The following is a 27,854-nucleotide window of genomic DNA, read 5'->3' as shown; positions in this document are numbered from 1 at the left end:
AATTGTTATAGTGCTAATGAGACTTACTGTTGTGCTGTGTTGAAGTCATTGAATCCTAATTTGCTAGAAAAATTCTGATCTTTAAGGACATCACTTCAAATGATCTTTTTTTTTAAAAAAACACTTGGATTAGGAAAATAATTAAACAATACTGTTTTGATTTCATAAACAGCAATTTTAGACTCACTTTTAAAACTTTCACAATTTTTATTTTTTAATTAAAGATTACTTTCTATACACACACACATACACACACCCCTACCTCTCAAAATTTTAAAATCATAACCAGATTTTTAGAAGTGAATTCATTTTTCTGTTGTGTTACATGGACATAGAGAAAAAAATAAAGTGAATTCATTTTTAATATTCCTCTTTTCAGATATTACTACTATTGATACTTTTCTACCAAAACTCATGCAATTTGGAATTTAGATTTGAAGAACCCTAGTTTCATATTTCCTAAACCATGGTATCTGATTTACCCATCTGTAGCTTTTTTGAAAGAGGACACACTGAAAAGTTATTTGAAAAATGCCCAAAGCAGAGTTTAATTATTTGATGGGATTTCATTCTGATATGGATATCTCCAAATGAATAAAAATCCCTGGTATATGTTTGAAATGGAGTCAATGATTATTAATTCTGTAGGTGTTTGTAGAATTTTATAGGTGTTTCATATGATAGTTCCACAAGGAAAGGGACTTGTTTTTAGGGAGAAGTATATAGTTGGTGCTCTACAAATGCTCATTTTTTCAGTGCATATATTTACTTGTTTATTTCAGAAATGGCAGTAAATGTATAGAGTATTAATTTAAAAATCTCCCATAAATGTTTATTTCAATACAAGTAAAAAAGTATCTAATATAGTCATTGGCATTGGAGTGTTACTTTAAATATTACTATAAAATAATATGCATTTACTGGAAAAATTTGAAGGGTATAAACGTGAAAGATCGAAGGTTCTTCGTGGCCCCATTCCTACCTCCCATCTCTCAGTCCTGCCCTCAAGAGGAAGCATCTGGAAAAAGTCCTAGATTTTCCTTGATGTGAGTTATATTTACCTTTTCCTTTCTGGCTATAATAAAGTCATCTTAGCATTTTCATAAAGATTGAGGCTGGGTGCAGTGGCACATACCTGTAATGGCAGCACTTTGGGAAGCCGAGGTGGGCAGATCATCTGAGGTCAGGAGTTCGAGACCAACCTGGCCAACATGCTGAAACCCTGTCTCTACTAAAAGTAACACAAATAGGCCAGATGCGGTGGCTCATGTCTGTAATCCCAGCACTTTGGGAGGGCAAGGCAGGCAGATCACGAGGTCAGGAGATCGAGACCATCCTGGCTAACACGGTGAAACCCCGTCTCTACTGAATAACATTTAAAGGAAGATTATTCTTGGAGAGAAAAAGGTTTTTAATTTTTTTCTAAGATGTTTAAGAAAATGGAAATATTTTTCAAAGTCTTTTTATGTTTTTTATATATCCCTCTCTCCTGTCCCTCCTCTTGACATCATTATTTCTAACAATTTGTTTTATATTTGATCTTTTTATTATTAATTAAGGTTATAAATCTGTTTAAAATATAAATCAGGGAGAAGGAGCTTATATGATATTATAGTGAGTATTTTTATAAAACTATTCATAGCTTAAGCTTATTTCTCTCTTTGGAGTCACTCATGTACACACAGAATATCATCATGTCTTTCTTTTCCTTAAAAACTTTCAAGGTCTTCCCTTTCCTTATGGCATAAAATTTTAAGTTCCTAGCTTTGTTGACCAACTCTGGCTCCAGCCTGCTTTTCTAGATAGATCATAAGGTTTTCTTCTTTCCTACTGTGTACTTCTTTTTCTACACCTGATAAATGTTCTAATTGCATCAGACAGCTTACGTCTTTATGTCTCCATGTGAATACTTGTTCTATTCTCTCAAGTTTGAATCTTTTTTTAACTCACTTTTTCACCTATTTCCCATCTACCCTTCAAAAACTGGCTCAGCGTCATCTTCTTTATGTACCTTTTGTTGACTTTTTCTTCCTTTCCAAGCACGATTAATTGAGCCCACTTCTATTCCAACACTTAATACATTCTATTAGCTGATTTTAAGTTTCATGTCTAATAGTCTGAGAGCAATTTAGGAACGGTCTAGGGTCTGATTATATCGGTTTAATTTCCTGCTTTGCTACTTACTAGCTATATGCCTTTGGGCAAGTTACTTAACTACTGTATGCTTTAGTTTTATCATCTATAAAATGAGGATAATAATACTACCTTTCTCATAGTTGTTAGAAGAATTAATTGAGGTAATCTTCAGATATTTACAGATAGTGTTTCTCACATTATAAATGATAAATGTTAGATGTTCACTTTTACAACTGTTTTTCAGCACTTAGTTCATTGTCTGCAGGTGTTTGATAATGTGTTTTATTAACTAAAGGGACATTTTTCTATATAGGTTTATGAATTTATCAATTTAATGGTTATTACTACAATAGTCTCTAGTGTTTTAAAACAACCTTAGCTTTTATTGGCAGCCAGATTGTTTTATTTTTAAGTTTGTTGAAAATTGCCAACTTTCTTGTGCCAAAATAAGTAATAAAAGAGCCAAGTAAGCACCTTCTACTCCTTGACACAGAAGCATGTGTTACCTTTCAGGGGAATGATTGATGCACTTGGAGTTGCCTGACAGATCTGTTCTCTTGTCTTTGTAGGCCTTGTGTAGAATCACTCGCCATTCTCCTACTGCCTTCCAGAATGTTATTGAAAAGGTGGGACTGAACTCAGTAATAAACTCCCTGGCCTCTGCCATCTGCAAAGTTCAGCAGTACATGTTGACCTTATTCACTGCCATGTTGTCCTGTGGGATTCATCTTCAAAGACTAATCCAAGAAAAGGTTTGACTTAGATTTTACCTGTTACTCTACATTAAAAATTGTTTTCTTCTGCAATTTTAGTGGTTCCACAAGTAATGTCATGTTTGTAGAATTCATTTTTCATCCCAAGAGGCCTTTTTGAACTTTGCCAAACCTTTGTACCACAGAATGTTCATCTGAACATGTTATAAGAGCCTTTTAGTGATTAAAATAGAAATTCTTTAAATGGCTTCTGCCTACTTGTCCCATTTCAGTAACGTTAAACTGAAAATGTCTCAGTCCTTCCTATATGCTGGCATTTCTTATGCCTCACCAACTCCAGCTTCCATCTCTTTCTCCCATGGCCTTTGCCTTTTTTAGGGGGAGGAGTCCCTTTATATTTTTCTGCTTGCTCTGACCTATTTTTATTCCTTTCCTTGTAATACTCTGCCAGTTGAAATTATAGAGCCCCCATTCTGTTTTTAACCTATCCTCTTCTAGTCCTTTATATGCCTTTATTATATATACAGTAGAGTTTGTAAGTACTAAATTCGTATCACAGAACTGTATAGTGATAAACAGGGCTCTCTAGTAGCCTTTCTCAAAGTGTCTTCTCTAGTCCCTTGTTAAAGAGTGATCCCTGGACCAGCAGCATTGACATCACCTAGAAGCTTGTTGGAAATGCAGACTTTTAGGCCCCATGCAGACCTTCTGAATCAGAATCTACATTTTAGTGAGATCTCTAGGTGATTTGTTTGAACTTTTTGCTTTGAGAAGCTTTGCTTGAGAATATTAGTGTTTGATGATGTGTTAACAGGTAAAAAATAAAGTAGGCCTGGCTATATATAAATTTGGAAAGCAATGATTCAAACTTAGAAATATTTTCAGTTGTACAATTTTTCCCAGTTTTTAATATGCTAATGTGTATTGTGATTGTGAATTCTCATGAGGGGAAAGTAGTATGCAGCATTATTTCAACCAGTCATTTTTTTTTCTTTTTTTTTTTTTTTTGAAACGGAGGCTTGCTCTGTCGCCCAGGCTGGAGTGCAATGGTGTGATCTCAGCTCACTGCAAACTCCACCTCCTGGGTTCATGCTGTTCTCTTGCCTCAGCCTCCTGAGTAGCTGGGACTATAGGTACCCGCCACCACGCCTGGCTAATTTTTTGTTTTTGTATTTTTAGTAGAGACGGGGTTTCACCGTGTTAGCCAGGATGGTCTCGATCTCCTGAACTTGTGATCCGCCCTCCTTGGCCTCCCAAAGTGCTGGGATTACAGGTCTTTTTTTCTATAAGAGGTAGAGAGGTGTACCTTTCAATTCAGAGTTTTGCAAAACATGGTGAAGGTAACACTGCTTAGAAGTGTGGAATGGAACCACTTAAATACACTGTTTACCATGCTTCTTCTGCTTTAAATGAAACACATTAAATTTTGGTTTTTATAATGAAACTTAAAATTTCAGTAACTATTATGAATAACTCTCAGATTTGCATAGTAAACTTAATCTTTGGAAGTCCAAATAGAGGTAAACCACTTCTTGTCTTTAATTATTCTGATTTAGATTCTGCTAAGAAATTTGTGCCTCAGAGACAGTATTTTTTTCTAACAAATCTATGTGTCTAGTTTTTGCTATTAAATTTTCACTCATTAAATGTTCTTATTGTTATATTAGAAAAAGTAATACTTGAATAATTTTACCAGGTAATCCGTGGTTAGAGAGGCTGAGAGTTTTAGAAGAATTTGTGTGTGTGTGTGTTTTACCTTCAGCACAGGCATGGATTGATTAAGTTTCAAATATAGTATTTCACAAAAGCAGTAAAATAGGTTGTTATGTTAATATAATTTTAATTATTTATCATACATAACTACTATTCCACATGTCTTAAGGAAATGAGCAATTGTATGGCGTGATAAACAGTCTTTTACTTTTGATTAGTATTGGTACATTAAAAAAGTTTTTATTGTGGTAGATAACACATAACATAGAACTTATAATTTTAACCATTTTTAAGTGTACAGTTCAGTAGTGTTAAATATGTTCACATTGTTATGAAACAGATCTCCAGAACCTTTTTATCCTGCAAAACTGAAAGTCTATACACATAAAACATTTTGGGTGGTGGTGGATGTTATTTGAATCTTCTATTTTAGAGTCCCCTCTGACACTGAATTGGCAGGGGGAAGAAGGGTGCTGCATTGATGTTGCTGGGTTGGGATGGAAGCACAGATCCCCAGTGGACTGCTTTTGCCACCTCAGGAGGTAGAAGAGCTCCTCATTACTGCTGGGTGAGAGTGCGAGGTCAGGCTTTCCACCAGGACTCCTCTGATGCTACCCTGGCTGCTGAGGGGAAGGGATCCTCATCATTGCCTCCACTGATGCTGGTGGAGTGGAATGGATGCCTCATCACTGGGGAAACATTGTACAGCATGGTGGAGGACTTTCTATCGTTGGGTTGGGATGAAAGCCCCAGCTCTCTGCTTGGTCTTTTGTGACTCCACTCTGGCAGGGGATAATGCTGGGGCACCTTGCCATGGTCACATGAGGTTGGAAGTCTAGGCTCCCTACTTGCTCTTTGCTGGTGGGGTTGGGGTGTGGTTTTTCCATGGTGCTTGGCTGAAGTAGAGTAGCTATTTTCTAAAAATTTTCTGTCTTGCCAGGCTGCCCCTCTCTTGGTCCTTTGGTTTGAGAGAGCTGTTTTTTTCTTGTGTATTTGTGTATGTATACCTGTTGGTGCTTCTAGGCCCTTGGATTTTTCAGCACCCAATCTGGGATATAAGAGGCAAAAAGACAACTCAGTGAATGCATTGCTGTGTTGATCCTCAGGTTTCAAGGTCCCTAGCTGGTCTTCTGCCTTCTTTCCAGGTATCTGTCATCTTATATTTGTTTTATATATATTGTCCAGGGTTTTTGGCTGTACTTAGTAGTAGGAATAGAGAGAAGTGCATCTTCTCTCTCTTGTCTTCTAGTTTTTTAAATGTATCTGTGACACCTCAATAATGTACAATGAATTTCTATTTAGAGTTCAAGATTCTATTTTAATAAAAAGATTAACAATTTAAAAATTTACAATTTATTGAACATTTGCTTTTTTTTTTTTTTTTTTTGGAGACAGGATCTCACTCTGGTTGCCCAGACTGGAGTGCAGTGGTGTGATCTTGGCTCATTGTAGCCTTGGCCTTCTGGGCTCAGGTGACCACCTCAGCCTCCTGAGTAGCTGGGACTACTGGCGTGCACCGCCATGTCTGGCTAATTTTTGTATCTTTTTGTAGAGATGGGGTCTTGCTATGTTGCCCAGGCTGGTCTTGAACTCCTGGATTCAGGTGATCCCCCGTCGCAGCCTCCCAAGGTGCTGGGATTACAGGTGTGAGCCACCATTCCTGGCCCTGAATGTTTACTTTGGGCCAAATGATTTTCAACTCTGAATTTTTCACAGATGAGACAGTGTGTTGAGTAATTTTGTCGAGTTCTTGGAGTGTATAAGTGCTAGATATAAGTGCTTATGCCCTAACAGGAGGGGCTGATAATAAACAAGAAAACGCAGTAATTTGGGATAGTTTTAGTGTCCTGAAGAACATAGAACAGGGTATGTGATAGAGTGACTGTTAGGGGCAGTGTGCAGGTGGAGTGGAGCCAGACATTATTAGCCTAGGTTAGGTTGGAGAACAGTCAGGGAAGACCTCTCTGAGAAGGTGCATTCTGGCCTTGGATGATAAGAAAGAGCTTGGAATGTGAAGATCTAGGGGAAGAACTTTGTGGTTCAGCCTTCCTGAAGTGTGAGAGATCTTAGGGAGATGTGGGAAGAGAAAGAAGGTCATCAGGGTTGGAGCACAGCCAGCAGGGAGGAAGGGACATGGAAGAACCTGGGCAGTTGGAAGAAGACCCAGCTCAGGTAGGGTCATGATATTGGCCTTCCTAAGGGGTTTTAGTGCAATGATCATTGTCTTATTGTTACTTAAAGAAAACTGAGTGTCGTCTATACCTGTCTATACATGTGTGTTTGAGGTGCAGATTTACCAGCCTTATTGTTGATAGGTTAGAATGAGTGGAAGAGGAAGAGACCCAGGAGCAAATACAAAGTTGCTTCCTGTTGAACAGGGAGAAGGAATTCTACGTGTTGTTTTTTGGCGGGATTGACGCTCATATATTATGGTCTTTTACAATGGAAACCCAGCCTCCAAAAGAGTTCCATTCCCTTCCTTTTAAATAAAAGAAATTACTGTTTGCTACAGAAAACTTAGAAGACTCTAAAGAAGAAAACAAAATTAGCTGGAATCTTACTACCCAGACATAATTTTTGTTAACATGTTGGTTTATCTCTTTCTAGTTTTCTGTCTGCGTCTATGCATTTTATGCACACATTTACCAAGTTAAAATAAAATTGTGCTGATTTTTCTTGCTGTTTTCATGAGTATTTTACTATGTCATCAAATATTCCTCAGGGATATTAAAAGAAACTTGTTATATGATTTATTTTGTGATGCACCAATAATTTAACTCTTCCTCCACTATTGAACTGTTTGGCTCCTGTTTTTTGGTTGCTACTCATCATGATATGATGAACACCCTGTTACATACATCTTTGTGTTCACCTCTAATAGATTACTCAAGTGTTATACACATTTGTAAGGTGCTGCCTTAATGTTGCTTGATTGTTCTTTGGAAAGGTAGATTATGTGGGTACCATTTATTTGTAATTTATCCAGCAGTCATTTAAGCCACATGCTGTATTTTTCTCATAATAAAACCTAGAGTTTAACATTATTTAATTATCAGTATACTTCATGTTTTCATAGTTATTTGTAGTTTGTAATTAATCTCTGATTCTCCATTTGAAATTTGTAACTGTAGCCAGGTTTTCATCTTAAACTAACAAGGTGGTAGAGTTTATTCTCTTCTGAATCATATACATTTTCTTGAGTGGATGTTTATGTATTGAAGGAACTTGTTCAGTTCACATTGTCATCTGCATTAGCTACTTGGGTGTCGGTGTCCTTAGATGGTTATTATTCAGCAGCTATTTGGATGAGTAGCCATTTGCATCATGAGTGCTTGATTTATTTTGTGTCATCATCTTTAAAATGATTTGCTTGCCCATAGATGTCCTTAATAGAAGAAGATTCCTTTATCCAAAACAACTGTTAGTTCCATACACTGTGATGTTAAAAGTGAACAATCACAACCACAGTGAGAGGGGACTTTTGATTAAAAAATCAAAGTAAAAAACCACCTTTTTCCATTTTTCCCCCTAAACACTTAATAGGAAACTTTTTTTTTGAGACGGAGTTTTGCTGGATTTCCAGGCTGGAGTGCAATAGAGTGATCTCGGCTCACCGCAACCTCCGCCTCCCGGGTTCAAGCGATTCTCCTGCCTCAGGCTACCGAGTAGCTGGGATTACAGGCATGTGTCACCACGCCTGGCTAATTTTGTATTTTTAGTAGAGATGGGGTTTCTCCATGTTGGTCAGCCTGGCCTCAAACTCCCAACCTCAGATGATCTACCTGCCTCGGCCTCCCAAAGTGCTGGGATTGTAGGTGTGAGCCACCACGCCTGGCCAATAGGAAACTTTTTGAACTATTGGCAGATGGTACTTTATATGTGATTCTTGAATCACTGCTAGATGTAGGGAATTGATTACCTTTTTATAATTCAGATGCTTGAATGACTGACCAAGAAGCTTCTGGAAGACCTGATCAAGTAGAAGAAAAAATCTTGTAGGTTAGGTATGAGTTTATTTACTAATCCTTGTACTCCAAACTCTTTTATTTTTCTAGTTTACTTTGTAGTCATTTTTCTGGTACTTCTAAGCTGTTAATGTTTCCTGCAAATATTTCATTTTCAAGGCTGGAAAAGTCTGAGAGTTCATGGATGTCTCCTGTTGTTTATTGGGGAGAAATATATTGGATGAGCTCATTACAATTTTCTATAATTATAATACCTAAAAACTTAAAGTAGTCAATGCTAATTTACTTTAATTGTTACCAGACTGTATAGTGACAAATTTTAGGATTCATATGAGTAGTATAGAGAATTCAAGCTGGGCACAGTGGTATGCACCTGTAGCCCCTGTTGCTTGGGAGGCTGTGGCTAGAGGATTGCATGAACCTAGGAGTTCAAGGCCTGCCTGGACAACATGATGAGACCCCATCTCTCCCTCTCTTTTTTTTTTTTTGAGACAGAGTCTTGGTCTGTTGCCTAGGCTGGAGCGCAGTGGCATGATCTTGGCTCACTGCAACCTTCGCCTCCTGGTTCAAGCAATTCTTATGTCTCAGCCTCCCAAGTAGCTGGGGTTATAGGCATGAGCCACTGCACCTAGCTAATTTTTGTATTTTTAATAGCGACAGAGTTTTGCCATGTTGACCAGACTGGTCTCGAACTCCTGGCCTCAAGCAGTCGGCCCTCCTCAGCCTCCCAAAGTGCTGGGATTACAGATGTGAGCCACTGCTCTGGCTAAGACTTCGTCTCTATTTAAATAAAAAAAGAAAATTCAGAATATGTGGAATACAGAACACCAAAGGCCAAAGTTAAACATTTACCTCTCTGAGGTAATCTCTGTAAAAAATTTGATATATATCCTTTCAGATTCGTACTTGCTATGCATATATATACATATACACATGTACGCGTTGACATATTCCCTCCTCCCTGCTGTCATGCTATTAGTCTTTTTTTTTTTTTTGGTAGAAATTGGACCAACCCAACTCTATGTTCTTTGCTGGCCCATATTTCTCCTATTGAGTGATGTGTTACGAATGTGTGTTTAAGTCAATTTATGCAACTCTTCAATATCATTTTAAAAGGTTATGATATACGATCATTTAAAGGTATTGCAATTCATTCCTACAGTCCCCTTTTGCACATTTAATAATTTCCATTGATTTGCCAGGGAGAACATTCTTATGGCTAAATCCTTTTGTATGGACATCCTTAGTTATTCCCTTAAGATAAACTTTTAAATAAAGTTAATAAATTAGTCTCATTTCTTAAAAAGTTCTTTTTTGGTAGTTTATATGTAACACTGTAGTTTTATATGTACTTGCAAATAGCTATAGTGCCAGTAAAAAATGTGATAAAATTAAACTCTTTCACATATGCCAAAAATACTTTGATTTAACGCTTCCTTAAGTTCCTGATTACAGTTTCTATATCTTTTGATTTACCTATCTTTAAAATTTTCAGCCGAGATACTTAGAGGTCACATAGTAAACTAAGGTTTTCTTTTTTTAATCATCTCCGTCTTTTTAAATTTGGTGAGTCACAGTAAGTTATTTTTGGGTTGTTGAAAGCTGTGTCTCTGTTCTAAATTTGAGCGCAGAAATCATGCCACTTACAAAATAATGCTTTGTCTTCTGACATCAGAGTGTCTGGTAGAAGGTGACTGCTCTTGGAACTTAAAAAATCTAAACAGGACAAGAACAGAATCTGGAAAATATTTCTGTTTCTGATAATATGGCTGAGTAGGTACTCTGCAAACCCTCTCTCATAAAATAGGCATGCCAGATAGTCCTTGCAAAGACATACTTGAACTTGCCCCCCCCCAAAAAAAATTCAGAATCGCTATGAAGATGAAGTGAAAATCAGAAAGGTTACTGTGAGAATAATAGGGAGGCAGCCCCAGTTATCAAGGGATATGTGCATGTGTTCAATAAAAAGTTTCAAACCTAAAAAAAAGTTGAGAAAAATAATATAATTGCCCAACATAAACACATCATCAACAATTTTTCATTCATGGCCAAATTTTGTTTGTATGTTTGTTTGTTTTTTTAGGTGGAATTTTGCTGTGGTTGCCCAGGCTGGAGTGCAGTGGCATGATCTCGGCTCACTGCAACCTCCGCCTCCCGGGTTCAAGTGATTCTTCTGCCTCAGCCTCCCGAGTAGCTGGGATTACAGGTGCCTGGCACCATGCCTAGCTGAATTTTGTATTTTTAGTAGAGATGGGGTTTCACCATGTTGGCCAGGCTGGTCTCGAACTCCTGACCTCAGGTGATCCACTCGCCTCAACCTCCCAGAGTGCTGGGATTACAGGCATGAGCCACTGCACCTGATGATGGCCAGTTTTGTTTCATTTATATTCCCACTTCATTTGTATACATTCCTTCTTCCTCTGAATTATTTTGAAGCAAACTCTATACATCATATCATTTTGTAATTACCTTATATGTATCTGTAGAAGACAAGGAATTTTAAAAAGTAAATATATTCACAAAGTCATTAAAGACCAAAAAATTAATACATTCTCAAAATAGCCACAAATCCAGTCAGAGTTCACTTTTTTTTTTTTTTTTTTTTTTAAAGATGGAGTCTCGCTCTGTCGCCCAGGCTGGAGTGCGGTGGCGAGATCTTGGTTCACTGCAAGCTCCGCCTCCTGGGTTCACGCCATTCTCCTGCCTCAGCCTCCTGAGTAGCTGGGACTACAGGCACCCGCCACCATGCCCGGCTAATTTTTTGTATTTTTAGTAGAGACAGGGTTTCACCGCAGAGTTCACGTTTTCTTGACCTTCTCATAAATGATTTTTTCTAGGTTATCTGTTTCAATCAGATATCTGTTTGCAAATATAGGTAAATATGTCTCATCTTCTGTCTGTCTCTCCTCTCTCTTGCTTTCTCTATATGTATAGAGAAAAATATATTTTTATGTATGTATTTGTATAAATATATATTTTTCTATCTATAAATCTCTCTTTCTGCCTCTATCTTCTCTTTCTCTGTGTTTACCTCTCTTTCTTTATATCTCTGCTTATCTATAGGTAAAGGGTTAACAAAACCTTTCCTTCCCCTTTCTGTGTGGGAATTTGAATTTCAGTTAACTTTGGAACTCTGTGTCTCTGGGAACCCGATAAGACCAACCTATTATTTGTATTATGAAGCAGGACTGCTTGTGGTAAAAATGGCCCCTGATGGGTAAATTGCATCTAAGCTGGAGAGTGATAAATACTTGGTGGAAAGCCATAGCTTTGGGGTTCCCTAAGTGCAGTGACTCTGGTTTCTATGGAAACTCTGGAAGCTATGGCTATGGAGTTGTTACAAGGTTGGTGCTTGTGTGGTTGGAAGTTCCTAAGCCTAGGTGGCTCCCATACCTACCCAGTGTGGCTCTCTTCTTAATGCACCTGAGCTGTGCTGCCCAGCCTGCTGCAAGGACTCCCGCAGGAGAAGAGCATCAATTGTAGCCTTGCTGGCAAGCTCAGGTTCCTGAACAAACTGACAGAAAATGTGATCTTGGGTAGTCTCTTGAATCTGTGTGCTTCGTTGACTCTAAAAAGACCTTTGGTGGGTGCCACGATATTTTCTCCCTAAAATATAAAAGATAACATCTTTTATATTTTTAATATAAATTTTTATATTTTTGTATAAAATTATATTTTAATATAAAAGATAAAAGATAGCATACACCATCATGCACTTTATTTATTTTTTGACCCAGGGTGGGGTCTCTTTCTCCGAGGCTGGAGTACAGTGGTGTGATCTTGGCTCACTGAAACCGCTGCCTCCTGGGCTCAAGCTGTCTTTCCACCTTCCAGGGTGGCTGGGACCACAGGTGTGTGCCACCACACTTGGCTTTTTTTTTGTATTTTCGGTAGAGACTGAGTTTTGCCATGCTGCCCAGGCTGCTATCGAGCTCTTGGGCTCAGGTGATCCACCTGCCTCAGCCTCCCAAAGTGTTTCCAAAGTGTTGGAAATTGCAGATGTGAGCCACGGCATCTGGCCCATTTTGTACCTTTTTAAACTTATCTCAGAGATCATTTTGTATCTGTTTATAGAAATGTTCATCTTTTTTTAAATTAGTACTTTGTAGTGTGACTGTACCACATTTTTATTCAATTAGTTTTTTATTGACATTTGAGTGTTAGATTTTTTTTCTGACATAAGACTAAAATATGAAAAGGAAAACTTGAAAAAAACTTAAAAGAAAATTTACATAACTGTCTTTGTGATCTTGTTGTAGGGAAACTTTTCTTAATGATTAGTATCCAGGATATGAAAAATAGCCTAATAATGAAAAGGAAAAGTTAAGACAAAATGGGCATAGAATGTGAAGAGTTACTTTATAGAAGAAGAAATTGGAATGGTCAGTAAACTTGGGAAAAGATGCTTGAACTAGAAACTGATGGATAAAATGAAAGTTAAAATGACTATTCTATAATCTTCAGATTGGCGAACATGTAAGTCTGACAGAATTGCTGGCAGAGATATGGGCCAGTGGAAACTCAGCTAGGTAAAGTGGAGTGCAATTTTATAATCTTTAATGAAGTTGAAGATGCACATACCTGAGCCAAAAAATACATGTGTACAAAGAAATTTGGAAAAATTATTTATCACAGTAGTGTTTGCAGTAACATAAGATGATGCAGAATGTAAAAGTTAACCAACAAGAGATTGGATAATTAAACTTATATCCTTGTGGTAGAATATTATACAGCAATTAGAAATGAGCAAACTAGATTGAAAAGAATTAACATGGATAAATCTCATAAAGAAAACTTTGAGTGAAAAAAGGCAAGCTGCAGAAGGATATGGGCAATATAATAACATGTGTGAGTAGTTCATTTCCATATTTATGTTGTTTCAATGTTTAAAAAAAGAGGAGTTGTCGGCTGGGCGCGGTGGCTCATGCCTGTAATCCTAGCACTTTGGGAGGCTGAGGTGGGTGGATCACCTGAGGTCAGGAGTTCAAGACCAGCCTGGCCAACATAGCGAAACCCCATCTCTACTAAAAATACAAAAATTAGCTGGGTGTGGTGGTGTGTGCCTGTAATACCAGCTACTCAGTAGGCTGAGGCAGGAGAATCGCTTGAAACTGGGAGGTGGAGGTTGCAGTGAGCCCAGATTGCACCACTGCACTCCAGCCTGGGTGACAGAGCAAGAGTCCATCACCATAAAAAAAAAAAAAAAGGAGTTGTCACCATATATATATTATTTTCTTATATTCATTAGCATGTGGATATGGATATTATTAATACTGTAAATTATTTTGTTTACTGAATGGTTTAAAGATACACTTTTTGTCTGGATAGGTAAAATACAATTATTTAAAAATATAAATCTTTATATTTCTTTTATTTTTATTATTTTTATTATTATACTTTTAGGGTACATGTGCACAACGTGCAGGTTTGTTACATATGTATACATGTGCCATGTTGGTGTGCTGCACCCATTAACTGGTCATGTAGCATTAGGTATATCTCCTAATGCTATCCCTCCCCCCTCCCCCCACCTCACAACGTCCCTGGTATGTGATGTTCCCCTTCCTGTGTCCATGTGTTCTCATTGTTCAATTCCCACCTATGAGTGAGAACATGCGGTGTTTGGTTTTTTGTCCTTGCAATAGTTTACTGAGAATGATGGTTTCCAGCTTCATCCATGTCCCTACAAAGGACATGAACTCATCATTTTTATGGCTGCATAGTATTCCATGGTGTATATGTGCCACATTTTCTTAATCCAGTCTATCATCGTTGGACATTTGGGTTTGTTCCAAGTTTTTGCTATTGTGAGTAGTGCCGCAATAAACATACGTGTGCATGTGTCTTTATAGCAGCATGATTTATAATCCTTTGGGTATATACCCAGTAATGGGATGGCTGGGTCAAATGGTATTTCTAGTTCAACATCCCTGAGGAATTGCCACACTGACTTCCACAATGGTTGAACTAGTTTACAGTCCCACCAACAGTGTAAAAGTGTTCCTATTTCTCCACATCCTCTCCAGCACCTGTTGTTTCCTGACTTTTTAATGATTGCCATTCTAACTGGTGTGAGATGGTATCTCATTGTGGTTTTGATTTGCATTTCTCTGATGGCCAGTGATGATGAGCATTTTTTCATGTGTGTTTTAGCTGCATAAATGTCTTCTTTTGAGAAGTGTCTGTTCATATCCTTCACCCACTTTTTGATGGGGTTGTTTGTTTTTTTCTTGTAAATTTGTTTGAGTTCATTGTAGATTCTTGATATTAGCCCTTTGTCAGATGAGTAGGTTGCAAAAATTTTCTCCCATTCTGTAGGTTGCCTGTTCACTCTGATGGTAGTTTCTTTTGCTGTGCAGAAGCTCTTTAGTTTAATTAGATCCCATTTGTCAATTTTGTCTTCTGTTGCCATTGCTTTTGGTGTTTTAGACATGAAGTCCTTGCCCATGCCTATGTCCTGAATGGTATTGCCTGGGTTTTCTTCTAGGCTTTTTATGGTTTTAGGTCTAACATTTAAGTCTTTAATCCATCTTGAATTGATTTTTGTCTAAGGTGTAAGGAAGGTATCCAGTTTCAGCTTTCTACATATGGCTAGTCAGTTTTCCCAGCACCATTTATTAAATAGGGAATCCTTTTCCCATTGCTTGTGTTTGTCAGGTTTGTCAAAGATCAGATAGTTGTAGATATGCGGCATTATTTCTGAGGGCTCTGTTCTGTTCCATTTGTCTATGTCTCTGTTTTGGTACCAGTACCATGCTGTTTTGGTTACTGTAGCCTTGTAGTATAGTTTGAAGTCAGGTAGTGTGATGCCTCCAGCTTTGTTCTTTTGGCTTAGGATTGACTTGGCAATGTGGGCTCTTTTTTGGTTCCATATGAACTTGAAAGTCGTTTTTTCCAATTCTGTGAAGAAAGTCATTGGTAGCTTGATGGGTATGGCATTGAATCTATAAATTACCTTGGGCAGTATGGCCCTTTTCACGATATTGATTCTTCCTATCCATGAGCATGGAATGTTCTTCCATTTGTTTGTATCCTCTTTAATTTCATTGAGCAGTGGTTTGTAGTTCTCCTTGAAGAGGTCCTTCACATCCCTTTTAAGTTGGATTCCTAGGTATTTTATTCTCTTTGAAGCAATTGTGAATGGGAGTTCACTCATGATTTGGCTCTCTGTTTGTCTGTTATTGGTGTATAAGAATGCTTGTGATTTTTGCACCTTGATTTTGTATCCTGAGACTTTGCTGAAGTTGCTTATCAGCTTAAGGAGATTTTGGGCTGAGACAATGAGGTTTTCTAGATATACAGTCAAGTCATCTGCAAACAGGGACAATTTGACTTCCTGTTTTCCTAATTGAATGCCCTTTATTTCCTTCTCCTGCCTGATTGCCCTGGCCAGAACTTCCAACACTATGTTGAATAGGAGTGGTGAGAGAGGGCATCCCTGTCTTGTGCCAGTTTTCAAAGGGAATGTTTCCAGTTTTTTTCCATTCAGTATGATATTGGCTGTGGGTTTGTCATAGATAGCTCTTATTATTTTGAGATATGTCCCATCAATACCTAATTTATTGAGAGTTTTTAGCATGAAGGATTGTTGAATTTTGTCAAAGACCTTTTCTGCATCTATTGAGATAATCATGTGGTTTTTGTCTTTGGTTCTGTTTATATGCTGGATTATGTTGATTGAGTTGTGTGTGTTGAACCAGCGTTGCATCCCAGGGATGAAGCCCACTTGATCATGGTGGATAAGCTTTTTGATGTGCTGCTGGATTTGGTTTGTCAGTATTTTATTGAGGATTTTTGCATCAGTGTTCATCAGGGATATTGGTCTAAAATTCTCTTTTTTGGTTGTGTCTCTGCCCGGCTTTGGTATCAGGATGATGCTGGCCTCATAAAATGAGTTAGGGAGGATTCCCTCTTTTTCTATTGATTAGAATAGTTTCAGAAGGAATGGTACCAGCTCCTCCTTGTACCTCTGGTAGAATTCGGCTGTGAATCCATCTGGTCCTGGACTTTTTTTGGTTGATAAGCTATTAATTATTGCCTCAATTTCAGATCCTGTTATTGGTCTATTCAGAGATTCAACTTCTTCCTGGTTTAGTCTTGGGAGGGTGTATGTGTCGAGGAATTTATCGATTTCTTCTAGAGTTTCTAGTTTATTTGCGTAGAGGTGTTTATAGTATTCTCTGATGGTAGTTTGTATTTCTGTGGGATCGGTGGTGATATCCCCTTTATCATTTTTTATTGCATCTATTTGATTCTTCTCTCTTTTCTTCTTTATTAGTCTTGCTAGCGGTCTATCAATTTTGTTGGTCTTTTCAAAAAACCAGCTCCTGGATTCATTGATTTTTTTGAAGGGTTTTTTGTGTCTCTATCTCCTTCAGTTCTGCTCTGATCTTTTGAAGGGTTTTTTGTGTCTCTATCTCCTTCAGTTCTGCTCTGATCATAGTTATTTCTTGCTTTCTGCTAGCTTTTGAATGTGTTTGCTCTTGCTTCTCTAGTTCTTTTAATTGTGATAGGGTGTCAATTTTAGATCTTTCCTGTTTTCTCTTGTGGGCATTTAGAGCTATAAACTTCCCTCTACACAGTGCTTTGAATGTGTCCCAGAGATTCTGGTATAAAGAATAGCTGTGGTGGTAACCCACCAGAGTGAGCATGCTTGCTTCTGAGGATAGACGGAGGGCAGTGGGATTGGGGAGAGGTAGGACAGAGGCTTCCGTTGTGTCTCTCTAATTCATTGTTTCTTAAAAAGGATTTGGGCTTACAAGTTTCAAATACTAAGATTTGATAAAGTCAAATGGATTTTAAAAAATCACTCTGTTGTATGTTTGAAACATTCCATAATTTAAATAAAAGGATTGGTATTATATATGTACTTGAGTTGCTATAATGTTTTACGTTTTTTCTTTTCTTCACTTTTGAATTTTTCGAGGATCTCTGGGGAAGTTTCAGTCGTTTTTTCTTCGAGGGGTTTGTGTGTGTGGTGGTGGTAGTGATGGTATTAGGTATTATAGTCTTCCTACCACATGGGTAGCTTTTACTCACACGCAGTATGATTTGAAAGGAAAAGCATTGTAACATCTCACAGATATTCATGATTTTTTGTTGTTGTTGGAAGTGAGGGTAAGTTCTTATTTCAAAAATTCTTACATGCTTTTTTGGTGTTTACTAATAATATTAGTAATGATAGAATGTACAAATCATAAATTTACATTTACTGAGTTTTGCCATCATTTGTAATTCTACGGTTCCTTTTGTTCTTTATAAATGTATTTGATTACAAAAACACTGTGACAATGTATTCTTTCTTATTTCATTCTGTTTCTTCTGAAAGTTTACAGAAAGTTCCAGAATACACTGAATTTTAGGAACTCCATCTCTCATTGAAAATGGTTTGGATTATTAAACTAATTAACTGTTGAACATTACCACATATTTTAATGGAAATATTCTGACAGATTATTATGTGGTATTTTATAATTGACAAAGATAGAATATGATTTAGGCACGCAAGGGAGTAGGGAAACTTACTACTCGATGGAGTGAGCTATTCTTATGGTAAGCCTTATTATTAGCTGGAGTATTCAGTGTTTCATATATAAGAAAACATATGTCTGTTTTAATTCTCTCTTAATATTTACAAACTTCTTGTCATCTTTCAATCTACAGGTCTTCGTGGATGACTGTAGCCATAGTTGTTTTGTTTGGGGAGAATCTGAAGTTAACTAAAAATAAAAAGGCTTCTTTAGAAATTCACCTTTCAAAAGTAACTTAATATTCTTCATGAAAAAGTCTACGAGGCTCTCTCCTTTACTCTATTTACTTATGATTCAGAAAGTATCATTCTGGCTGGGCATGGTGGCTCATGCCTGTAATCCCAGCACTTTGGGAGGCTGAGGTGGGTGGATCACTTGAGGCCAGGAGTTGAAGACCAGCCTGGCCAACATGGCGAGACCCTGTCTCTAGTAAAAATACAAAAAAATTAGCCTGTCGTGGTAGTGCATGCTTGTGGTCCCAGCTACTTGGGAGGGTGAGGCAGGAGGATCACTTGAACCTGGGAGACTGGAGGTTGCAGTGAGTCAGGATTGCTCCACTGCACTCCAGCCTGGGCGACAGAGTGATACTCTGTCTCAAAAAAAAAAAAAAAAAAAAAAAAATCTTTCTATAAAATCAATGTATATGTTACACAATTTTTGGTAGTAATCCTATAATCTGTAGCGTTAGGAAGATTATTTTATGGATGTGAAAGAGTAACAAGTGGTTACTGCCTTACAGAAAAATTCCCCAGTCAACATGGAAAGCATGAAGGACTGAGGGCTGAGTGGTTCATGTTTTGTGTTTTGACACAAACCTGTAACACAACAGTGATTAATAATAAGCCTGAAGCTGCAGATCTCTGTATAATTTGGAAGCACCGTGGAAGATCACTATGAAATTTAATGCATGCAAAATTTTGAAAAATTTGGATAAGTCTGCTCACTTTTTAATCAAGCATTTAAAATATGAAATTAATTTATACATATTAATCAGATTATGTGTGTATATTGTGATATTTTTAGTCCGTATTAATAAATGTGTGTTCTCTGAAAGACATTTTACTTAGGTACTTGGCTAAACTTTTTAAAGGAAAATTGCAATCCAAAAACAATTTTAGATTTAATCAGTACCTTGTTTGTTTCCCTCAATATTAAATAGGAAAATAGTGTCAGTGTGGTTATCTACATGATTTCTCACTGTTTTTCTTTCAGGCTGTTATCAGTTGATGGCCAGGCTATACATATTGATTTTTAGCTTTGACCATTGAAGCAGATCAATTTTACCCCTTGAGATTTGTAAGAGATAATTTTGAAGTTCTCTACCTCGTTACCATCTAATATTTGCCTTTATGATGTGTACTAGAGGAATATTTTACCATTATGCTTAATTTTGATAGTGAAATATTTTTGGTTGTGGTGGAAGCTTTGTATATTTCAGAGAGATTCCTATCATTTTAAATATTTCATTATACCATCTTTAAGTTAGAAAAGAAATGCCCACTCTGAAATCACTGCTGGTTACCATTTGCTTCTGGCCGTGAATGCTGGACATAACCTTGTTGTGCTGTGATTTGGGTTATAGAACTAAATGGCATCTGCTCTTTTTCTGCACAGTAATATTTGGGTATGTCGAGCTGTATGACAAGATGAATTTCAATCAAAGCTAAATACATAGTGGATTGCTAGCTGAAGTGACCTGAAGTCATTTTTGGTTCTCTAAAGTCAGTTTTGATTATTCATCTTTGGCACTAAGTCTTTGCCTGTAGCCTGTAATCTTCCCTCCTCAAGTGTTGTGAGATTAAAACTGTTCTAGAGGCGTGGTACACATTGCTTAAGGTTAAATATAGAATCCTAGGCAACTAGTTGTAGGGAGTCAAAGTCATTACTGTTCATTCAGTTTTTCTGAAATAACTAAATGAGAATTTATTTAGGGCAGAAGATGTTTTTAGGCTTAGATCTAAAATTGTGCTGCAGCTTCTTAAAGGACCCAGAGTTATTGTGTTACAAATAAAGCTATGTAATTCCTTTTATTTTTGATGTTTGTTATAGTTTGTCTAGTTTCACCCTAAATCATAAGCATATTATTTTAATTTTGCAAGATTATTAGTATAGCTGAATAACACTGCAGATGGTCCCTAACCTATAATGGCTTGACTTAGGATTTTTTTGATTTACAGTGAGTTTATTGGGATGTAACCTTATTGTAAGTTGAAAAGCATCTGTATATCAAGAAGAAATACAGTAACATACCTCACTATCACTTACTATTGGTCACTTCTGTGTTTTCAAATTATGTCTATTGCTGTGTCAAACTTCTTTGTGCCTGGAAAGTTTTTTTCTTTCTTTATATACTTAAGTTATATTTTATTTTTCTATTGCTGTGTAACAAACCACCCAAAATGTTATGATTTAGACAAGGACAATAGGTTATTTTGCTCACAAATCTGTAATTTGAGCAAGGTTGTGTTAGCTGGGGTGGGAATATCCGTTCCAGATGGCTCATTCATATGACTGGCAAGTTGGTACAAGCTGTTTGCTGAGAACTCAGCTGAGGCTGTAGGTTGGGAGCCTCAGTTGCATTGTATGTGGTCCTCTACAGGCTGTTTAGGCTTCCTCACAGCATGGTGGCTGAGTTCCAAGAGTGACTGTTTCAGGAGTACAAGGTAGAATCTACATGACCATTTCAAACCTAGCCTTGGAGGTAATGTAGCATCACTTCTACCACTTTTCTTTTCCCCATATACTTCATTAGTGTTTTTCATGAAAGAAGCAGGTTAGTCCAGATACTGTATAGATGGAGTATTTACTACAATTATGATTTACTTAACAAATCTCTTGTTATTAGATGTTAAAATAGTTTCATGTTTGTCTTATAAACCAGTGGTCTCCACCCTTTTTGGCACCAGGGACCAATTTCGTGAAAGGCAATTTTTTCCAGCAGACCAGAGCTGGGGAGGTGGTTTTGGGATGAAACTGTTCCACCTCAGAAGATCATCAGGCGTTACATTCTCATAAGGAGTGTGCAACCTAGATCCCTCGCATGTGCAGTTCACAATAGGGTTCACACTCCTATGAGAATCTGATGGCTCCACTGATCTGACAGAAGGTGGAGCTCAGGTGATAATGCTAGCTCGCCCACCGCTCACCTTCTGCTGTGCAGCCGGGTTCCTAACAGGCCAGTACTGGCCTGTGGCCTGGGGGTTGGGGACTCCTGCAATAAACAGTGTTACTGTGAGTATTCTTGTACATAAGCTCATTTGTTCATCCCTTTGAGGTAAGTTTCTTGAGACGTAACAGCTGTGTCAGAAGAAAATAACCTTTTTAAGGCTTTTGAGAAAAAAATCTCACTTTCCTACCAGCTGTAGGAAAGGCTGAATACATAGTTTCCTACCAGCTGTATGTAAGATTTATCTGTTCACCTATGACCATTCCAACACTGGCTGCCATCCATTTTCATCTTTGCTAGTCTACTTTGCAAAAAAGTGAATGCTTTTTTTTGCATGGCTCAATTATGAATATTATTTGCACAGTCATACATATGGAATATACATATTAACAGTTATATAATATAACTGTTGGATAATTGAGGGAGGAGAAGTGCGTATTTGGGAGGCAAGGAGCAGGAAAGAAACAGCTGTAAATAGATAAGACATAGCTAAATTCAGATTAATTGAACTTGGTGAACAAAAATTGGGAAGTAGAAGTGTGGGGAGCAGATGGCTGTTTTTATAAACATTGTAGATTTTTTTTATTAAAAAAGCAAAAAGTATTTTAATACATAATAAAAATCAAATTCAGATAAATTCAGTGTCTGTCTCTGGATCATGTAAGAAATGGATGATTTTTCTTTTGTCTCTAATTTTCGGTATTTTGCAGAGTTTTTGTAACTTACATGAATACATTTTTGTGAAGAAAATTAACATGCTTCAACTTTTTAAACAACTGTGTTTTACTTATCTGGACAAAAAGGATGTCTTTAAATCATTCACTAAACAAAATAATTTACAGTACTAATAATATCCTTATCCACCTGCTAATGAGTATAAGAAAATTATGATGACAAATCCTTTTTTTAAACCATTGAAACAACATAAATATGGAAGTGAACATATTTCACAGTTAGCTAAGCACACTGCGTTTACATCTTAGCTTGGACCTACACAAAAACTTCCAGTAGCTCTTTCAATTTTCAAAACACCATTAAGGGATGTGAGGGCAATCTGGCTGTGACATCTGTCGCCTCATTGATCACCAGGGTTCATTCAGCTGATCTGACTGGCTAGGCAGATGTCCCCTTCCTCCCTCATGGCTCCATGTGTGTCCCAACCAAAGCCCTGTGATTGATCAGATCCTTCCTTGATTGAGGAGGACCATACTTCGGTCAAGGGTATACAGGTAGCTATGCTCCCTTGCTAGAATCTCCAAACATGCTCTTAAAACACCACTAAGATTAAGAAAATTTAAAGAGAAAATAATGAAAGTCTAACCAGCTTTGACATCATCCATATTTACCTCCCCTGTCTTTTATCAATGCATAAACTCACATTTTTACTTAGTGATATTCTGTGGATACCTGTGTAATCTGGTTGTGCTTTTTCCTAGAAGAAGCCTTGCTAGTTGTGGGATTGGTATGAGGTGAAAGCCTCCCCAGGAGGGGAAGTTATCAAAAATGTTTTGGTTTCCTGAGGCTTCTGTTTCCTCATCTATAAAATAAATCCAATAATATCTTCTTTAAAGGAGTAATTGAAATAATATATTTAAATCACCTACCACAGTGCCTGACTTAGAGTAAGTATATAGTAGATATTTTTCCTTCCCTCATCACACTTTCATATTTTTAAATGGATTTTTTTCTTTGAGACAGAGTCTTGCTCTGATGCCCAGGCTGGAGTGCAGTGGCGTGATTTTGGCTTACTGCAACCTCTGCCTCCCAGGTTCAAGCAATTCTCTGCCTCAGCTTATCGAATAGCTGGGATTACGGGTTCCTGCCACCACGCCCGGCTGATTTTTGTATTTTTAGTAGAGATGGGGTTTTACCGTCTTGGCCAGGCTGGTCTTGAACTCCTGACCTTGTGATCCACCCGCTTTGGCCTCCCAAAGTGCTGGGATTACAGGCATGAGCCACCACGCCTGGCCTAAATGGATTCTTATTCTTACAAACTTTGTGTATCTTTGACTACTCACTTAAAACAACCATGTTTTAATTTGCTTATTGGTGGTAGAGTCCTTTTATCAGTTGTTTCTTGTTCATATCATTTTGTTGTTTTACTGGACTGTTCATACATACTTTTTAATTGATAAATGTTATTTATGATAAAGATAGTGATTCTTTGTAATACATTTTCCAAGATAATATATTCATTTTGAAAGATATATAGTATTATAAGATTGCTTCCTCCACTCCTTACTTAAGTTTTTAATTTGGAGTCTTTCTAGTATAAGAAATAAAGTAAGGATATCATTTAATGAATAGTCTGTCTTTTATCTTTTCTAGAGTCTTAAATATACTTTTCTTTGTTTTCCTCTTTGTGTTGTCTTTTCCACAACAGTTTTCCTTTTTTTATTATTATTATACTTTAAGTTTTAGGGTACATGTGCACAACCTGCAGGTTTGTTACGTATGTATACATGTGCTATGTTGGTGTGCTGCACCCATTAACTCGTCATTTACATTAGTTATATCTCCTAATGCTATCTCTCCCCACTCCCCCACCCCACGACAGGCCCCGGTGTGTGATGTTCCCCACCCTGTGTCCAAGTGTTCTCATTGTTCAGTTCCCACCTATGAGTGAGAGCATGCGGTGTTTGGTTTTCTGTCCTTGTGATAGTTTGCCCAGAATGATGGTTTCCAGCTTCATCCATGTCCCTACAAAGGACATGAACTCATCATTTTTTATGGCTGCATAGTTTTCCATGATGTATATGTGCCACATTTTCTTAATCCAGTCTATCATTGATGGACATTTGGGTTGGTTCCAAGTCTTCGCTATTGTGAATAGCGCCTCAATAAACATAACGTGTGCATGTGTTTTTATAGCAGCATGATTTATAATCCTTTGGGTATATACCCAGTAATGAGATGGCTGGGTCAAATGGTATTTCTAGTTCTAGATCCCTGAGGAATCACCACACTGGCTTCCACAATGGTTGAACTAGTTGACAGTCCCACCAACAGTGTAAAAGTGTTCCTGTTTCTCCACATCCTCTCCAGCACCTGCACAATAGTTTTCATAAATGAATACTTCTCACAGATTTATGCTTTATGATATTTTTATTTATTTGGACAAAAGCCTTCAGTCCTTACCTCAGGGCTATGAGAAGTGTTATTGTAATTATCTCCACTTTATTTTAAAGTTGAAGAAACTGAATCATAGCAGTTATTCCGTTAAGAAATGTGGCATTTGAAGCCAGGTCTTCCTGATTCCAAAGCTCAAATTCTTTGCCAGCATATTATACTGCCACTCCATTTATTCAAGTGCACTATTATCACTCAATAAAAATCTGTAGTTTTGTTTGTCTAAGTCCTACATTTCTCTTTTAAGTTTTTTGTTTTCTTTGTAGAGACAGGGTCTTGCTCTGTTGCCCAGGATAGTCTCGAACAATCCTCCTGCTTTGGCCTGCCAAAGTGCTTGGATTACAGGTGTGAGCCACCATACCTGACCCACTTTTTTTTGTATGATTTGTATTTTTGTTCCTGTTTATTAATGAGATTTCAAAAGTTATACTGTAATTATAGTAGAAACTATGGAGTCTTCAATCTTTATGGTTATCTAGTTACTTTACTAGGCATCCCAAAAAGAAAAAGCACCAATTGTATTTTTACCATGTTTCTGGACTTGAATTCATAACTGCTAAGTCTGTTTTTAACAAAATATTTGTTTTAATATAAAGTTTAATAAAATGTATTTAAATATACATAAACATTTTTAAAGCATAGCTAAATCACTTGTAAGATTATATTTTCTTTAAATTTATACACTTTTTCATTTTCTCAGTTTATTGTGTATACTAAAGTCTTATGTTTTGCTTCTTGTCAGGGAGATTTAAATAGGTGTCCTTCTTTGCCATGAATACTTTGAAAACTCCTCATGGATTAGAATAAGAAAGGTATTATCCTTTGGGTAGCACAAAACTTTGGGTAGCTTTCAAGTGAGTAACAGTAGACTTTTAGAAAGTTTCTTCTGAATTGACTGCCATGTGTGTTTGTTAATATTTGCTCTATGCTCAGAATTAAACATTTAAATGAAATGAAAAAGACAAATGTTGGTGAGGCTGTGAAACAACTGAAGCTTTCATATATTGATGGACAGTAAATTGGTACAACCACTTTGGAAAGCCATTTGACAGTCTCTAATAAAGCTAGGTAGATGCTTACCTCTTATTGGAGCAATCCTCCTGGCAGGTGTATACCCAAAAGAAGTGAATGCACATGTTCACAAAAAGACATTACAAGAATGTCCATAGCACCTTTGCTCATAGTAGACCCAAACTCTAAACAACCCAAATGTCCAGGAGTAGAATGGATATGTAAATGTTTCTATAGTCACACAATGGAATATTATATGACAATAAAATGCCAACTACTACTATAGCTAACATACACAGCGTTCTCTCCATTATATGGAAGCCAGCAATGGTAATTGCCCTCTTTTCATTTCTTTTCTTGTATATCTTTGCTATCTCCCCCTTTTTCTTGATTATTTTAGCTAGTAAGTTATCTATTTTGTTCATATTTTTCAAAGAGCCAGGATTTTGATTTATCACTTTCCTTAAAAATGTTTTTTCCCACCTCATTGATTTCTGCTCACACCTTTCTTGCTTCATTTTGGTTACTTTGTTGTTTATGTTTCAGCTTTTTATGTTGGAGATTTAATTCGTGTATTTTTATTCTTTTATTATGGGTATTTATATTCTTTTATATAATTATGGGTTGCATATTTTTTCATTTCTACTTTTATCCTATCCCGTATGTAGTTGATAGGATTTGGCTCTGTGTCCCCACCTAAATCTTATCTTGAATTGTAATTCCCACGTGTGGAGGGAAGGACCTGGTGGTGGGAGGCGATTGGATCATGGGGGCGGTTTCCCCCATGCTGTTCTTGTGATAGTGAGTGAGTTCTCACAAGAGCTGATGGTTTTAAAGTGCGGCACTTCTGGCCAGGCACAGTGGCTCACGCCTGTAATCCCAGCATTTTGGGAGGCTGAGGCAGGTGGATCACAAGGTCAGGAGATTGAGACAATCCTGGCTAACAGTGAAACCCCGTCTCTACTAAAAATACAAAAAAAAATTAGTGGGATATGGTGGTGGGCACCTGTAGTCCCAGCTACTGAGGAGGCTGAGGCAGGAGAATGGCGTGAACCTGGGAGGCGGAGCTTGCAGTGAGCCGATATCGCGCCACTGCACTCCAGCCTGGGCGACAGAGCGAGACTCTGTCTCAAAAAAAAAAAAAAAAAAGTGTAACACTTCCTGGCTCTCTTGCTCTTTCTCCTGTCACCAGGTAAGACATGGTTTGCTTCTCCTTCACCTTCTACCATGACTCTAAGTTTCCTGAGGCCTCCCTAGCCATGTGGAACTGTGAGTTAATCAAACCTCTTTCCTTTATATATTACCCAGTCTGAGGTGGTATCTTAATAGCAGTGTGAGAATAGGCTAATACAATAGTGTTTTCACTGTTGGCTTTTTATTTTATTTACTTATTTTCTTATTTTTTAAACTTAAAAAAACATTTTAAATTCTTTTGGGTAGATAGAGCTAAAAATTAAAACAGTTGAACTCATGGAAATAAAGAATAGAATGATGGTAACAGGAGCTGGGAAGGGTATTGGAAGGGAGAGTGGGGGTGGTTAATGGGCACAAAAATATAGTTAGCTAGAATGAATAAGATCTAGTATTTCTAAGTTCTGCAATTTTGGTTTGTATTTTGTCTTACGGTTTGTTTAATACAGAGTTAAAAAATTTGCAGGTAGAAGGGCCTTTTGGATTATTTATGTTTTAATTAATTTCTAGTTTTGTTTGTTTGTTTCCCTGACACAGGGTCTCATTCTGTTTTCCAGGCTGGAGTGCAGTGATGAGATCATAGCTCACTGTAGCCTCGACCTCCTGGGCTCAAGTGATCCATCCACCTCAGCCATCGAAGTAGCTAGGACTACAGGCATGTGCCATCATGCCTGGCTAATTATTATTATTATTATTTTTAAGTAGAGAAGAGGTCTTGCTATGTTGCCCAGGCTGGTCTGGAACTCCTGAGCTCAAGCAATTCTCCTGCCTCAGTCTCCCATAGTGCTGGGATTACAGGTTTCAGCCACCATGCCAGCCTAATTTCTAGTTTTATTGCATTGTAATCATAAAAATTATTTTTACTTTGTGGAGTATATTAATACTTTTTCATGATCTGTTATATGATCAATTTAAAGGAACATTCTATGTAAAGTAAAAGATGTATGTTCCATTATTTGAATATAAAATTTGATATCTACCCATAATATCTAATCTATTGTTTATGTTATTTAGGTCTTCTATATCCTCACTTATTTTTGTTCTTTTGAAAGTCTCAGACTGACAGTGGTGTGATAAAATATTTTATTGCTTCTTGTATCCTACATAGTTTTCACATTAGAAAGGTGGTTGCTCTACTGTTTAAGGCATAACACTCATTACTATAATCATTGCTGTTATACATTGTTGTGAATGGTAGATAATATATAATATATATAGCATGTATAATAAATCTAATATATGTATATACATATAATACATATACATATATGTATGATAATATATAACATAATAAATAACA

The 27,854-nt window shown here is 37.2% G+C and overlaps 1 protein-coding gene across 19 annotated transcripts in view; it reads left to right on the top strand.

The window, feature by feature from the left end:
* Window positions 1-27,854, top strand: part of ULK4 (unc-51 like kinase 4) — a 714,793-nt gene that overhangs the window by 171,213 nt on the left and 515,726 nt on the right. For all 19 annotated transcript variants that reach the window (XR_010155166.1, XR_010155167.1, XM_063805611.1 and 16 more), the window contains one exon: window positions 2,706-2,888. Coding sequence is in view for 17 of the 19 variants with exons in the window: in XM_063805611.1 (XP_063661681.1) it covers window positions 2,706-2,888 (183 nt within the window). In the remaining 2 variants the exon portion in view is untranslated. The remainder of the gene's footprint in view (window positions 1-2,705; window positions 2,889-27,854) is intronic.

This window comes from Pan troglodytes, chromosome 2 (genome assembly GCF_028858775.2).
Source record: "Pan troglodytes isolate AG18354 chromosome 2, NHGRI_mPanTro3-v2.0_pri, whole genome shotgun sequence".
In the NCBI taxonomy this organism is placed as follows: Eukaryota; Metazoa; Chordata; class Mammalia; order Primates; family Hominidae; genus Pan; species Pan troglodytes.
Note: the sequence above shows the minus strand (reverse complement) of the source record. Positions and strands in the feature narration are given on the sequence as shown.